Raw genomic sequence first — 13,165 nt, 5'->3', positions numbered from 1 at the left:
GTGAGGGCCACTCCCTCGGGGAAGCAAGCAGGTGTGACGGGTGCACACACCTGAGCCAGGCGGCCACACCCTGGGGACTTGGTGCGTCTGCACTGTTTGTGGACCACCCACCCGGACACGGCTCATCGCCTCCTGGGGCTCTGCCAGGTGTCAACCTTGGGGAGGTTTGTTTGATGTTTTCCAAAGAGTAGATTTTTGCAAGAACTTGAGAACTAGTTATCGATTTCTTCCTTATATACTTTGGAAGACAGAAGTCCCAGGAGTGTAAGAAAAGACCAGGGGCCAATTTTCCCTCCGTGTCTTAATTTTGCGGAGGGGCCAGCCTCCCTGGTCAACTCACCAGATTTCTTTGGAAATGCCCCAGGAAAAGTATTGGCCTCCCTGTTGTCATTCTTATTTTATATCTGAAGTAAGAAACTGGAATGTCCTTGTGATTCTATGCAGGGTGGTCATGGGCCCTGGGCCCAGTCCTTCCCATGGGGATGTTAGGGCTCCAGGGCCTGGAGTCACGGGCTCTCAGGTTGATGGGGGCTGAGGCCAGGTGAGATCAGGTGAGGACATCACGCTCCCAGAGTCTCCAGGGGACAGTTTCTCTGGCCACAATGAAGTCGACCAGAAAGAGACGCTGCCTCATGGAGAAGTAACCCAGGCTCTGCTGTGTGACCCGGGCGATTGACCTGAGCTCTCTGAGCCCGCTGTCTTCATTTAAGCAAAGAATCCCGGGTCTACCACACTGTAGAACTGAACTGTGCTGAAGGTCTGTTATTTCGAAAGAATGACAGGCTAAACGTGGGGATGGAAGAAGGGGACATGGGCTAGCCACTGCGGAGCATGTCCGTGTGACTGTACCCCCACTGAGGACAGTATGGAGCAGGGTCAGTAAATGGAAGGGTCTTCATGACCACACCTTGTGGGTCCCAAATCAGACGAGAAGGCACCCGGCCAAGGCGGCTGTTGTCTTTAATGTTAGAGGAAAGTTGAGCTGAAGTTGGGCTTCCCAGGTGGCACCTGCTTGCCAGCGCAGAAGACATAAGAGATGCGGGTTTGATCCCTGGGTCAGGAATATCCCCTGGAGGAGGGCATGGCAACCCACTCCAGTATTCTTGCCCGGAGAATCCCACAGACAGAGGAGCCTGGTGGGCTATAGTCCATGGGGTCACAAAAGAGTCAGACGTGACTTAGCAAGTGAGCATACACACGTGTACCAGGAACAGTGGATGAAGACCAAATATATATTTCGTGTTAAAAATCACACAGTATTGCAGGCATGAGACACCAACACCCACAAATCTACCCGCAGCCAAAACCCCCAGACACGCTGTGTGGTCACCATCAGTGGCGAAGGCAGGACTCGCATGTCAGAGGGTCTCGCTTGTCACCCACCTTTGGGGCAGCCGGGCTCCTTACTCGTGGAACGCCTGGTAGCTGAAGTTGTCGGACCCGGCTTTGAAGTCGTATTTTCCAGTCATTCTCTGGTAATGCCAGACGAGGAGGGCAACTGCCCCAGCCACCAAGGTGCAGGCAGCCCCCAAAATGAGGACCAGATAGCCGGCTCCCAGGCCCAGCCCTGCCGCCGGAGGTGACCCTGTGTTGCACAAAAAAAGCCAGTTCTGACTCCATGTTGGAACTGTTTCTTTAACTTGCTTTTCATTGCTTTTGGTTGTTATCACAATCATACACAATAGTCAGCCTCAGTGGACTCTGTCCCTCTGCCTGTCTGTAAGCTAGAGTGCCTTTGCTCAGCTCATAGATAACCCGACCCTACCCACATGCAGAGTACATCATGCGAAATGCCAGACTGGATGAAGCACAAGCTGGAGTCAGGATTGCCGGGAGAAATATCAATAACCTCAGATACACAGATGACACCACACTTAGGGCAGAAAGTGAAGAAGAACAAAGAGCCTCTTGATAAAAGTGAAAGAGGAGAGTGAAAAAGTTGGCTTAAAACTCAACATTCAGAAAACAAAGATCATGGCATCTGGTCCCATTACATCATAGCAAATAGATGGGAAATCAATGGAAACAGAGACTTTATTTTGTGGGGGGACTCCAAAATCACAGCAGATGGTGACTGCAGCCATGAAATTAAAAGACACTTGCTTCTTGGAAGAAAAGCTATGACCAACCTAGACAGCATATTAAAAAGCAGAGGCATTACTTTGCCCACAAAGGTCCATCTAGTCAAAGCTATGGTTTTTCCAGTGGTCATGTATGGATGTGAGAGTTGGACTTTAAAGAAAACTGAGCACCGAAGATGCTTTTGAACTGTGGTGTTGGAGAAGGCTCTTGAGAGTCCCTTGGACTGCAAGGAGATCCACCAGTCAATCCTAAAGGAAATCAGTCCTGGATATTCATTAGAAGGACTGAAGTTGAAGCAGAAGCTCCAATGCTTTAGCCACCTGATATGAAGAACTAACTCATTGGAAAAGACCCTGATCCTGGAAAAGATTGAAGTCAGGAGAAGGGGATGACAGAGGATGAGATGGTTGGAAGGCATCACTGACTCAATGGACATGAGTTTGAGGAAGCTCCAGGAGTTGGTGATGGACAGGGATGCCTGGCGTGCTGCAGTCCATGGGGTAGCAAAGAGTAGGACACACCTGAGCGACTGAACTCACCCACCTGTGAAGAGAAGGGATTAGCACACCCCTTCCAAAGGTTGGCCATTCCCTTGGAGATGTTTTGCAAGACGGAAGACCCTTTCACTTTACTTCCCCACTGCCTCTCCCTCTCTGTTCTGCCTTCTGACTTTAGTTCCTCCTTGCTTCTTTCTCTCTGACTCTATAAAGGAACCTGGCACCCAGACCCTGACAATATGGTTATTTTGAGGCACAAGCCTGCCATCTTCTCAGTCAGCGGGCTGCCTGAATAAATTCACTTATCTTAACCCCCTGTCTCTCAGATTTATTGACCTATGGTGGGGTGAATGGAGCGAGCTTGGACTGGGTAACACCTTCAGGGGTGAGATGGTGCAGGTAGGAGCTCAACCCATGCAGCAGGGCCAGGTCCCGGCTGGCCCCAGCATCGCCCCAAGATGCAGGACTCAGGTCAGAGCCTGTGATGGAATAGGCTTTCCTGCAGCAGCTGCTCCATGTGCCCGAGAACCCAGGGGCTCCCAGAGTTGCCAGGATAGGTGCCTCAAGCCCAGGAGAGCACAGCAGAGGGGACAGCTCCTCCTGCTTATCTCCTGGATGGTCACTGGCCAAGAAGAGGAGGCCAGGTGGGAGCCACAGGCAGTGCAGATGGGGGCAGAGAGCTCAGCAGACTCGGCACAGGGACATATTGCCTGTACCCACATGCAACTCAGCACCAGGGAGCCGGCCTTCCCCAGACTCGGGGGCAAGAAAGCACATGGAGTCTGGACCCCAAACTGCTGAAAACAGGGATGCAAATAAATACTCGTATATGCAGGTTCACAGCAGCACAAAGGGGAAACAGACCCGAATACATCAAAGGCTGAATGAACAAACAAATGTGGTCCATCACCCAGAGGAATGGCTTTCAGCCATAAAAGGGAGGAGGTTCTGCCACACGTTACGTAGGACGCAGATGAGCCTTGAAAACATCCACTGCGCTGAATGACAGGTACGGTTGCCGAGGACCACAAGTAGTCATGTGATCCTGTTTCTAGGGAAACAAGTCAGGAAGCAGACCTCATGGTTTCAGGGGTGGGGTTGGGGCTGGGGGTTCACTCTCTGTGGGCTTGGAACTGCTTTGGGGGATGAATATGTTTTGAAACCAGAGAAAGGTAATGGTCATACCACACTGTGAATATGCTAAATTCTACCCAGTAGTTTATTTTAAAAGTTAACTTTATATTACGTAAATTTTATCTCAATCTTATTACACGAGCTTATCAGAAAGGTCTGGTTAGGAATGCCTTCCTGGGCAACAAGGAACACTTGAGATCCCGTTTCCCATTTCTGGGGCTATGGCCTAAAGTGCCTGCTGCTCTGGGCCCCCCAGTCACAGCTCGGGCATTTACAACAAAGTGGTCAGCGATGACTTAGAAGAGGCTCCCTTCAGACTCCCTATATGACGGGTCAGCTGGAAACCAGGCAACCCTGTCTTCCAGAGGGAGGGCCACACTGGGATGAGGATACTGGGAATGATTGCTGGAGCACCTGCAACCTTCTAAGGAACCAGAGGCCCCAAGAGTCTGGGTCACCAGCTTCCTAACAATTCATTCACAGCTGGCCCTTAAATCTAGCTTCCAGTGGATGGTACCATGGATACTCCCTCCTCCTGTATCTCATGTCAGGGGCCAACTTGTGACCATAGGGGGCACTATCTCCCTTGAGGATGCCGCAGCAGAAAAGCAGAAGAGATCCCCCATGGCTGGCCCCATGGAGTCTAGCCGCAGCCCCAGACTGCCAGCTCCAGAGGCAAGTGAAGCTGTTTGGTTGCTGCCTCTCCAGCTGGGCTTGTTCCCTACAGCCAAGTGCTCTTAACCAGCCACAGACTCAGAGCAGCTCCGAGTGGAGTCCACAGGTCAGTACTGTCCACTGGTTATCAGGGTCCAGCAATGGTGACTGGTTCAGGAAAGATGATTCCAAATAGAGAGGGAACCTGCATTGCAACATGACCCACACCATCAGTGGGAATGTCTCCTTAAACATAGCATCCACATGTCAGCCCTGATGGATGAGACACTTAAAAGACATGGGTCCTCCCCCAGAAGTGTGAGCAGCCACGCACAGGGCGGTGATGACATCATGGTGTGAGGTACATGACCACTTCTTCTGCAAAGACACTAACCTGTCACTGCCCCTGTGAAGGGGACACATCTCAGTGAGGGGTAGTGATGGAGGTGTGCAAAAACCCAGGAGTTGGGGGCCTAGAACCCAGGCCCCTTCCAGAGGCTGAGCTCAGTTGCCATCCGGGGACCCCCAGGCTTCTCACTTCTGAGCCTCCTCCACAATTGTTCCAGACCCTTCCCACTGGTTCATTTCAGGAGCCTACAGGACACTAACCTCAAACTTTCTCAACTTCTTCTTACACACACACACACACACACATACAACTCTAGTGACTGAGAAATTATGTTCTCTGGAAAAGCAAATGACCATGGACGATTTCCCAAAATTAAGTGCAAGAAGTATGATACTGACAGATGATCTGTTGGCAGCACAGATTCAAGGATTGCCTGGGTGGATTCTTCCTTTAAAAGATCAGCAAACAGTGTTACATGTTGAAGCACAATCCTCAAAAAAATGTGTGTTGGGTCCGAACCCCCAGTGCCTCAGAATGCGACCTTATTTGGAAATAGGTTCTTTGCGGACGTCATTAGTTAAGAAGATATACTGAAGTAGGAGAGGGCCCTAATTCAATGATCAGTGTCCCCGTAAGAAGACAGAGGTGTTCAGGAGAAGCCACATGATGACAGAGGCAGAGGTTGGAGGGAGGCGGCCACGGCCAGGTCACCCAGCAGGACCTGCAGAGGCTGGGAGCCAGGCCTGGAACGGAGGCCCTCAGAGACTTTAGAAGGAGCCAGCACCACCCATTATGTGATCTTGGATTTGTGTCTCCAGATTTCAGGAGTATTTTCTGTTATTTTAACCTCTCAGTTTATGATTCTTAGTGAATGTGATTCACACATATGTTCTCTTTCATATTAGAGACCCAGATCAACCAGCTCTCGGCAATTTAAGACAATGAAGAGGGCAGGAAAAGCATTGTCCCAGGACCCAGGCCAGTGATCGCCCAAGGACCAATGCAAACACCGGGGCCTGGAGTCCAGCTCGGGAGACCCTGAGTGGACAGGCGTGGGGCCTGGCTGGGGACCTCTGATCTTTTAAATCTCTGAAATATTCTGGATGAGAACCAGCAGCTGAATATCATTGGCCAAAAACCTTCCTTCCCAAGCTCAGGTCAGGACTCCTGTCCTGGTTTACACCCTGCCTCCAGAACCCAGAAGTTCTTGAACAAGATAATAGAGAGACAAAGAAGCCCATCCAGATTAGGAAGAAACAAAATTAAAAGGGAAAATCAACTAGAATTAGGTTTAACTGCAAGAAAGAGAAAACCCCAAGATAGCGGTACAAAGAAAATGGAAGTTTATTTCCTTCTGGCATAAAAATAGGAGGTCAGAGCTCAAGCCTGGCCCTGAAGCTTTGCTCCAGGGTGTCCTGGGGCACCAGCTCATTTCAGCTCCTGTCTGGATGGTCCTCATGGCCCCAGGTGGTGGCTAGCTGAAGCCACCTCTCCTGCATGTCAGGCAGCTGGGTGTGTGCCAGGTGTTTATAAGGAGGACATTTGACACTCCCTTTTGCATCTTATTAACCAGAGCTCACTCATGCAGCCACTCTTGCTGTTGGCTGGGAACTATAGATTTTCCCTGGCAGCCACCTGTCCCCTAAAAACTAAAGGTTCTATTACCATTGAAGGAGGGAAAAACAGACATTTGGGGACAGCTAGCAGCTTCTGAATCAATACCCAGGTTTAGTTGTCTAAACCGAGTCACCTGCTCACCTTCAGACCGAATCAGGGGTCCCCAGGACATCTGGTGCATCACGGATGGCTCGCTGCTTCTCAGTGACCGGAAGTCATCACAGTTCTGTTGTTTTCGTAGGGAAAAGGTGTTCACATTAGTTGAACAATGGTTATGAGAAAGGTACCCACTCTCAGGGATAGTACACTGATTCACACACGCTGTTTCCTGCTAGAAACGTCAAGTCACGATGGATGAGTTCAGTCAGGGGGGAAGGATGTTGGGGAGGCCAGATCACCTGGACCAAAGGGCTGTGCCAGGCTGGATGCCCAGTGGGATGAAGGGAGGACAAGGCAGCAGGCGGGTTGGAGGAAGTGGGATGTAGCCCCCTGAGCTGTCTTCAGTTACTAGCTCTGGCCTCATCTCAGAGTCACCTTTGTGTTCTTCCCAGCCTGCTGTAGACACTTGCTCCTTTTCAAGCCTTTGCCTTACAAAAAGTTTCAGTGACATAGAATCTACTAGTGACATAGAATCTACTTACTATATACCTGTGATGGAGTGCACTCCCTCCCCTCAAAGACATTACAGTCCTAATCCCAGTACCTGTGGATGTGACCCTATGTGGAAATAAAGTCTTTGCAGAGGATCCAGGTAAGATGAGCCCATTAGGGTGGATCCTAACCCAGTGTGAGTTTGTCCTTGTAAACAGGGGGCATTTGCACACAGACACAGGCAAGCACAGAGGGAAGATGTGTGAAGACATAGGGAGAAGGTGGCCCTGACCAGCCAGAGAGCTGGACCTCAACAGATTCTCCCCACAGCCTCAGGAGGAATAACCTGGCTGACACCTTGATCTTTGACTTCCAGCTTCCAGAGCTGTGTGGGGAGAGATTTCTGCTGTTTAAGCCTATGGTACTTTGTTACAGCAGGGCTTCCTAGTTGGTGTTAATGGTAAAGAACCCTCCTGCCAATGCAAGAGATGCAAAGGATGTGGATTTGATCCCTGGGGTGGGAGGATCCCCTGGAGGAGGGTATGGCAACCCACTCTGGTATTCTTGCCTGGGAAATCCCATGGACAGAGGAGTCTAGCGGGCTAGAATCCATAGAGTCACAAAGAATTGGACACAACTGAAGCAACTTCACACACAGGTATGCACACACACACTCTGCTACAGCAGCCCTGGGAAGACAATAAACACCCATCCCAAAGGAAGTTGGAAAGAAATACGTGCAGCCCATATTACAGAGAATCTGAGAACTGGCAGCTCCTTACCGAGGCTGTCGTGGCCATTAACACCCTTAGGGTTGGAACCTCCCTGGTGATCCAACGATTAAGATCATTCCACGCTCCCAATGCAGGGGGCCCAGGTTTGATCCCTGGTCCGGAAACTAGATCCCACATGCCCCAGCTAAGAGTTCACATGCCACAACTAAAGATCCTGTGTGCCACAACTAAGACCCAGCACAGCCAAATAAATCAATAATAAAACCCCCTCAGTGTTTCTAAGGGGCTGATGCAGGTCAGGGTCCCTCCACAGCCAAGCACTGGGAGTCTGTGCTCCTCTCCTCCTGCTGTTCCAGAAGATCTTCTGTTTGAGAAAAAGTAACAACAAAACCGGGAGTCACTGGGCTTTTTCTCCTGTGCATTCAGACGATGCCCTGCCACTGATCACCCTGGAAAACCACCCAACTTCCATGAGGAGCACAGGAACAAGCGTGTCCCCCAAAGGAAAGAGAAACAGCCAGTAGCTGACCCAGAGACCAGCAGAGCCCTCCACGCCATCCTCTGCCACAGGCGACATGTGACAGTCACTGCACCTACTTGTCTGTGGACGAAGAATAACTCTCCAACCCAGGAACGCAAAGCACACCTCAGTTTCAAAGGTCTGAGGAAATGAGACTGTAAAATTATTCATAATCCCAGCATAAATGTTGAATAGGAAAGAAAAAAAAAGGTTGAACAGCATAATGGCAAGGATTCAGTAGCGTTCCGTCAACTTGCTAAAAAGAATTTCAAATTAAAATATTTTTACACCTAAATATGTGTTTGATCACCTTGAAGAGAAGCACTACAGCTCTATGAGAAGGAAGGTCTGATGTGATGGCCAATGGAAGGGTATGGCCCCAGGAAGGGCTCGAGTGAACAACCCAGGAACATCAGTCTTCCACCCAAGGCTGTCCACCATCAAGACCTCATTTCATGCCTTTTAAAAGCCAATTCTGTGGGGCCCAGCCCTTCCTCTGTGAAGCCAGTTCCCAGAGCTGCCCAAACCCTGGGCTTCTGATCCTGGAGCCTCCCTCCTCATAGCATAGAGCCTGAGTCCAGAGGTTTAGAATAGCAAAACACCTACTATTTTGCACGTGGCTCCAGGGGATTCCATGCAGATGCGGAGTTTGCAGTGCAAATAGACTATGGAGTTGTTGATGAAGGAAAAGATTTTCAGCTTAAACCGGGCCTTGTTGGAATTACCGTTCTCGATCACGTTCGTGTGTGTATTGGGGATGGGGCAGCTGCGAAGACAGAAGGTGACTCATTAGTTTTAAACTGGCCCTCCTGTTTTTGTTGCCAGATGAATTTCCTTACATTGCACCTGAGTGCAGCCAGAGCCTGCCCACAGGTCTCCAAGTAGGCAAGAATAGCTAGGTCTCCAGTTCCCAACAGGAGGGTATTCTGAGGGCACTGCCTAAACCCAGGCCTGCATCCACTTGTGTCTGGGAATTCTCTTGGGAGTCCCTTTGACTGCAAGGAGATCAAACCAGTCAACCCTAAAGAAAATCAACCCTGAATATTCATTGGAAGGACTGATGCTAAAGCTGAAGTTCCAATACTTTGGCCACCTGATGTGAAGAGCCAACTCATTGGAAAATACCCTGATGCTAGGAAAGATTGAGGGCAGAAGGAGAAGGGGGTGACAGAGGATGAGATGTTTGGATGCCATCACTGACTCAATGGACATGAGTTTGAGCAAATTCTGGGAGATAGTGAAGGACAGAGGAGCCTGCCATGTTGCAGTTCATGGGGTTGCAAAGAGTCGGACATGGCTGAGCAACAACAACAACAACAAAATCAGACTACACAGCAGGGGCCAGGTCCCCAGGGGCCCCTGAGTCCTCACCTGTTGTTAATGAAGCCAAACATGACCGGGTCCCTGGCGTTGCTGGATGGCGTGGCCCAGCACTCGGTCAGGACCACCTTCAGGTTGCTTTTCTGTTTATAGAGCCCTACTTCGATCTTAACATCATCGCTGGCAGACACGCTGTAATTTTGGGGAATCGGAGAGTCTCCAATAAATAACTGCATTTCAGTGACGAAACTTCCAGTGCCGTGGAGGTCCTCAATGATGGTGTAAACCCTGCAAGAGGAAGTGTTTGCAGGAGTCTGCTTCTTTGACCCACTTGTTCCCGTTCTTCCCCAAAATGCAACTCCAGAGAAGGGTGAAAATAAAAGACCATCCAGTGAAAACACGCAGAGAAAGGCTGTTTTTCCCCCCAAGCTGGCCGGAGCTGGGGCCAGCCCCGGTCACTAGAGCTTGGTGGAGACCTGAAGGCAGGCAGGGCGGGGGGTGAGTTTCATAGGGAAAAGGGGAGCTCAGGGGTGCCCTGATGGAATCCTATGTGACTGGCTAGGGGAGCAGACCTGACTTTCTCTGGTTGGTTCAAACTGGAAAAGGGGACAAATCTAGGGAAACTGGCAGTTAATCAAGTCCTGGCCAGTATCCATTTGTATGTTCAGTCTCTCAGAAGGGTCCTCAAGTGGCTGAAGCCCTAAAGAAACCCCCAGGTGAAGGCGCTGGGAGGAGCGTGAGCCCCAGGGAGTAGGGGAGAGACCGCTGCACTCACCCCCACTCGGGCGTGTAGCCGGATGAGGTCAGGAGGTCGTTCTGGAAGGCACAGTGGATGGGGCTCTCGATCTTCATGTGGTGGATGATGCCCTCTGGGGACACGTCGTTCCTCAGCGTGGTCCTCACGACCGTAGTGGTCATGTTCTGAGAACAAACGGGAAGTGAGTGAGCTCCCGGGCCCCAGCCGGCCCCCAACGTGGCTGCCGACCACGGCTCTGGGTGCAGGGGCTGTTTAAAGTTTACCCCCTCCAAGGGTGAAAACGCTGACAACTTTTCCCCATTATAAAGCAGCAAACTTAACACTGGGACACTGGTTTAGCCTATTTCCTGTGCTCCTATTCTGCATTAAAAGAGAGCCAGAGACAAACTAGATCAGATACCCCAAACAACAGATCAGGCTCCTGCCCAAATAATCCTCAAGGGCATTTCTGAAAATGAGAGTGCAGCGCCCTCACCCAAGAAATCAAGTTAAAATAAACCAGTTAAAGTCTTCGACTCAGAAAACTGCACTATAATTCTGCGGAGAATAACACAGAACCAAAAGGTCCAGAGGGCAACCTGAAGAAAATGAGTGTGATCTGGAAGAGGACTGGGGGAGGTGAGGCGATAATGCAGTTCACGCCTGAGGACACGCATCCCCAGGGAACACTGTGATGCCTGTCGTATTAACGAGGTTAAGCCCATAAATAGAAATGCAAAGTAAATCGGTTTCAAGCTAGAGAAATGACCCCACGGTCAGCTGGTATCAAGGACTGGCTGCTCTAAATGTGAATGTTTAGCAGGAAACAAAGATGTTCAGGCAGTTGTGTACCAGCACAAGGAGATAGGCTTGCCAACATCAAAGAGAGCTCTGAAATTTCTCCAGAGTCAAAACAGAGATGAAAACCCTGAGATGGGCAGTTTCATCATCTGATTTAGTGGAGAACATTGCAGGAGGAGATAAGAATTTCTGTGAAAATTGCCATCGTTGTACTGAAGGCAAAGTCTTTTGTTTGACAAAATGCCTAAAGTTGTAATTATCTGTTTGAGCTGCTTTGGCTACTGGCTTGGGGTTTGATTGTCATGGCAGTGGCCTCCCCAAGATCAATACCCTTTATTGACACCTTCAAAAGTATCACTAGAAGGATGGAGCCCAGGACCAACCAGGAACAGCCTGAGTAACCTGTGGTTGTAAAACTTACTGTGCACCATGGCCAGCAGTGGGCCTTGTTCTGCTTCTGTTAAAGTCACCAACCTTAACAGTTTAGAACTAGACAAGGGAAATTTTGTGTGAAGAGGAAACAAGAGGCATGGCTGAAAATTATGCCAATGAAGAAGTTGGAATTAGAGCTGGTGGAAATACACAGCCAAGTAAAGTAAATATTATTGGACTGCTTGAAGGACGATAGAGCAAAGCAGAGGATGAGCCGTATGACAAATGGTCGAATCCTGATAAGGTTGCCAGTAGAGCATTTGCTGAAAACAGAGATTCTGAGATTACCAATACTAATGTGACCTGTGCCTCTAACTGACGAGAAACCCAAGGGACAATTAAGCCTTGATTTGAGCGGGTCTGAAAACAAAACTTCATCTGCAGGATGAAGCTTAGAGGAGTAGGAAGGGAATTGTCTGCTCTGTGATGATCAGAAAATCCCTGAACAGGAGGACATTTTAAATTATCTTTCCTTCTACAGCTACTGCATCTACTCCTTACTTGCTGTTTTATAATAAATTAGAGAATGAGTATGTTTTACTTATGTGCATATTAAACAGACCTGGACAAACTGGTAAACTTGTTTACATCAAAGAATCTTCAGCTCTTTAACATCACCCTCAAAGCTGAAAGCATTTCCTCTAAGATCAGGAACAAAACAAGAATGCTCACTGTCACCACTTCTATTCAGCATAGTATTGAAGTCCTAGTCACAGCAATTAGACAAGGAAAAAATAAATGGAATCCAAATTGGAAAGAAAGAAGTAAAACTGTCACCCTTTGCAGATGACATGAGGCTATACATAGAAAATCCTAAAGTGAAAGTCACTCATGCTGGACTTTTCGACCCCGGCATGACTATGGCACCCATAGTGACCCCATGGTCTATGCAGTCCATGGAATTCTCCAGGCCAGAATACTGGAGTGGGTAGCCTTTTCCTTCTCCAGAGGATCTTCCCAACCCAGGAAATGAACTGGGATCTCCTGCATTGCAGGCAGATTCTTTACTAACTGAGCTATCAGGGAAGCCCCAAAATCCTAAAGACAACACCAAAAACACCTCATCAATGAAATCAGTAAAGTTGCAAAAACATAATTAATATATAGAAATCTGCTGCATTTCTGTACACTAACAGGAGCTATCAAACTAACTAATAAGCTGTCAGACAGAGAAAATAATCTCACTTACAATTACATCAAAAAATAAATTAAAAACCTAGGAATAAATTTAACTAAGGAGGTAAAATACTTGTATTCAGAAAACTGTAAGACACTGATAAAAGAAACTGGAGACCAACACAAATAGATGGATAGATATACTATGTGAATGAACTGGAAGAATTAATATTGTTAAAATGACCATTTACCAGGGCAATCTATGGATTCAATGCAATCCTTATCAAAATAACCAATGGCATTTTTCACAGAACTAGAACAAAAAATTCTAAAATGTGTATGGAAGCATAAAGACCCCAAGCAACCAAAACAATCTTTAGAAAGAATAACAAAATTGGAAGTATCATACTTCCTGACTTTAGACTAAACTACAAAGCTACAGTAATTAAAATAGCATGGTACTGGCACCTAAACAGACACATAGATCTATAGCACAGGAGTTAACCTGCACTTACTTGGGAAATTAATCTATGAGAATAAACAATGAGGATAAGTCAACTTTTCCGAAAAATTGTTTTGGGA

The 13,165-nt window shown here is 48.5% G+C and overlaps 1 protein-coding gene across 1 annotated transcript in view; it reads right to left on the bottom strand.

Annotated features, from left to right (window-relative positions):
* Positions 1-1,403: 1,403 nt before the first annotated feature.
* The window catches only part of UMODL1 (uromodulin like 1), a 76,743-nt gene continuing 64,981 nt past the window's right edge, over positions 1,404-13,165 (bottom strand). Inside the window, exons 17-21 of the mRNA XM_065943291.1 lie at positions 10,274-10,419; positions 9,550-9,786; positions 8,785-8,944; positions 6,475-6,559; positions 1,404-1,585 (exon numbers count right to left, since the gene is read on the bottom strand). Coding sequence (XP_065799363.1) covers positions 1,404-1,585; positions 6,475-6,559; positions 8,785-8,944; positions 9,550-9,786; positions 10,274-10,419 — 810 coding nt within the window. The remainder of the gene's footprint in view (positions 1,586-6,474; positions 6,560-8,784; positions 8,945-9,549; positions 9,787-10,273; positions 10,420-13,165) is intronic.

This window comes from Muntiacus reevesi, chromosome 8 (genome assembly GCF_963930625.1).
Source record: "Muntiacus reevesi chromosome 8, mMunRee1.1, whole genome shotgun sequence".
Lineage (NCBI taxonomy): Eukaryota > Metazoa > Chordata > Mammalia > Artiodactyla > Cervidae > Muntiacus > Muntiacus reevesi.
Note: the sequence above shows the minus strand (reverse complement) of the source record. Positions and strands in the feature narration are given on the sequence as shown.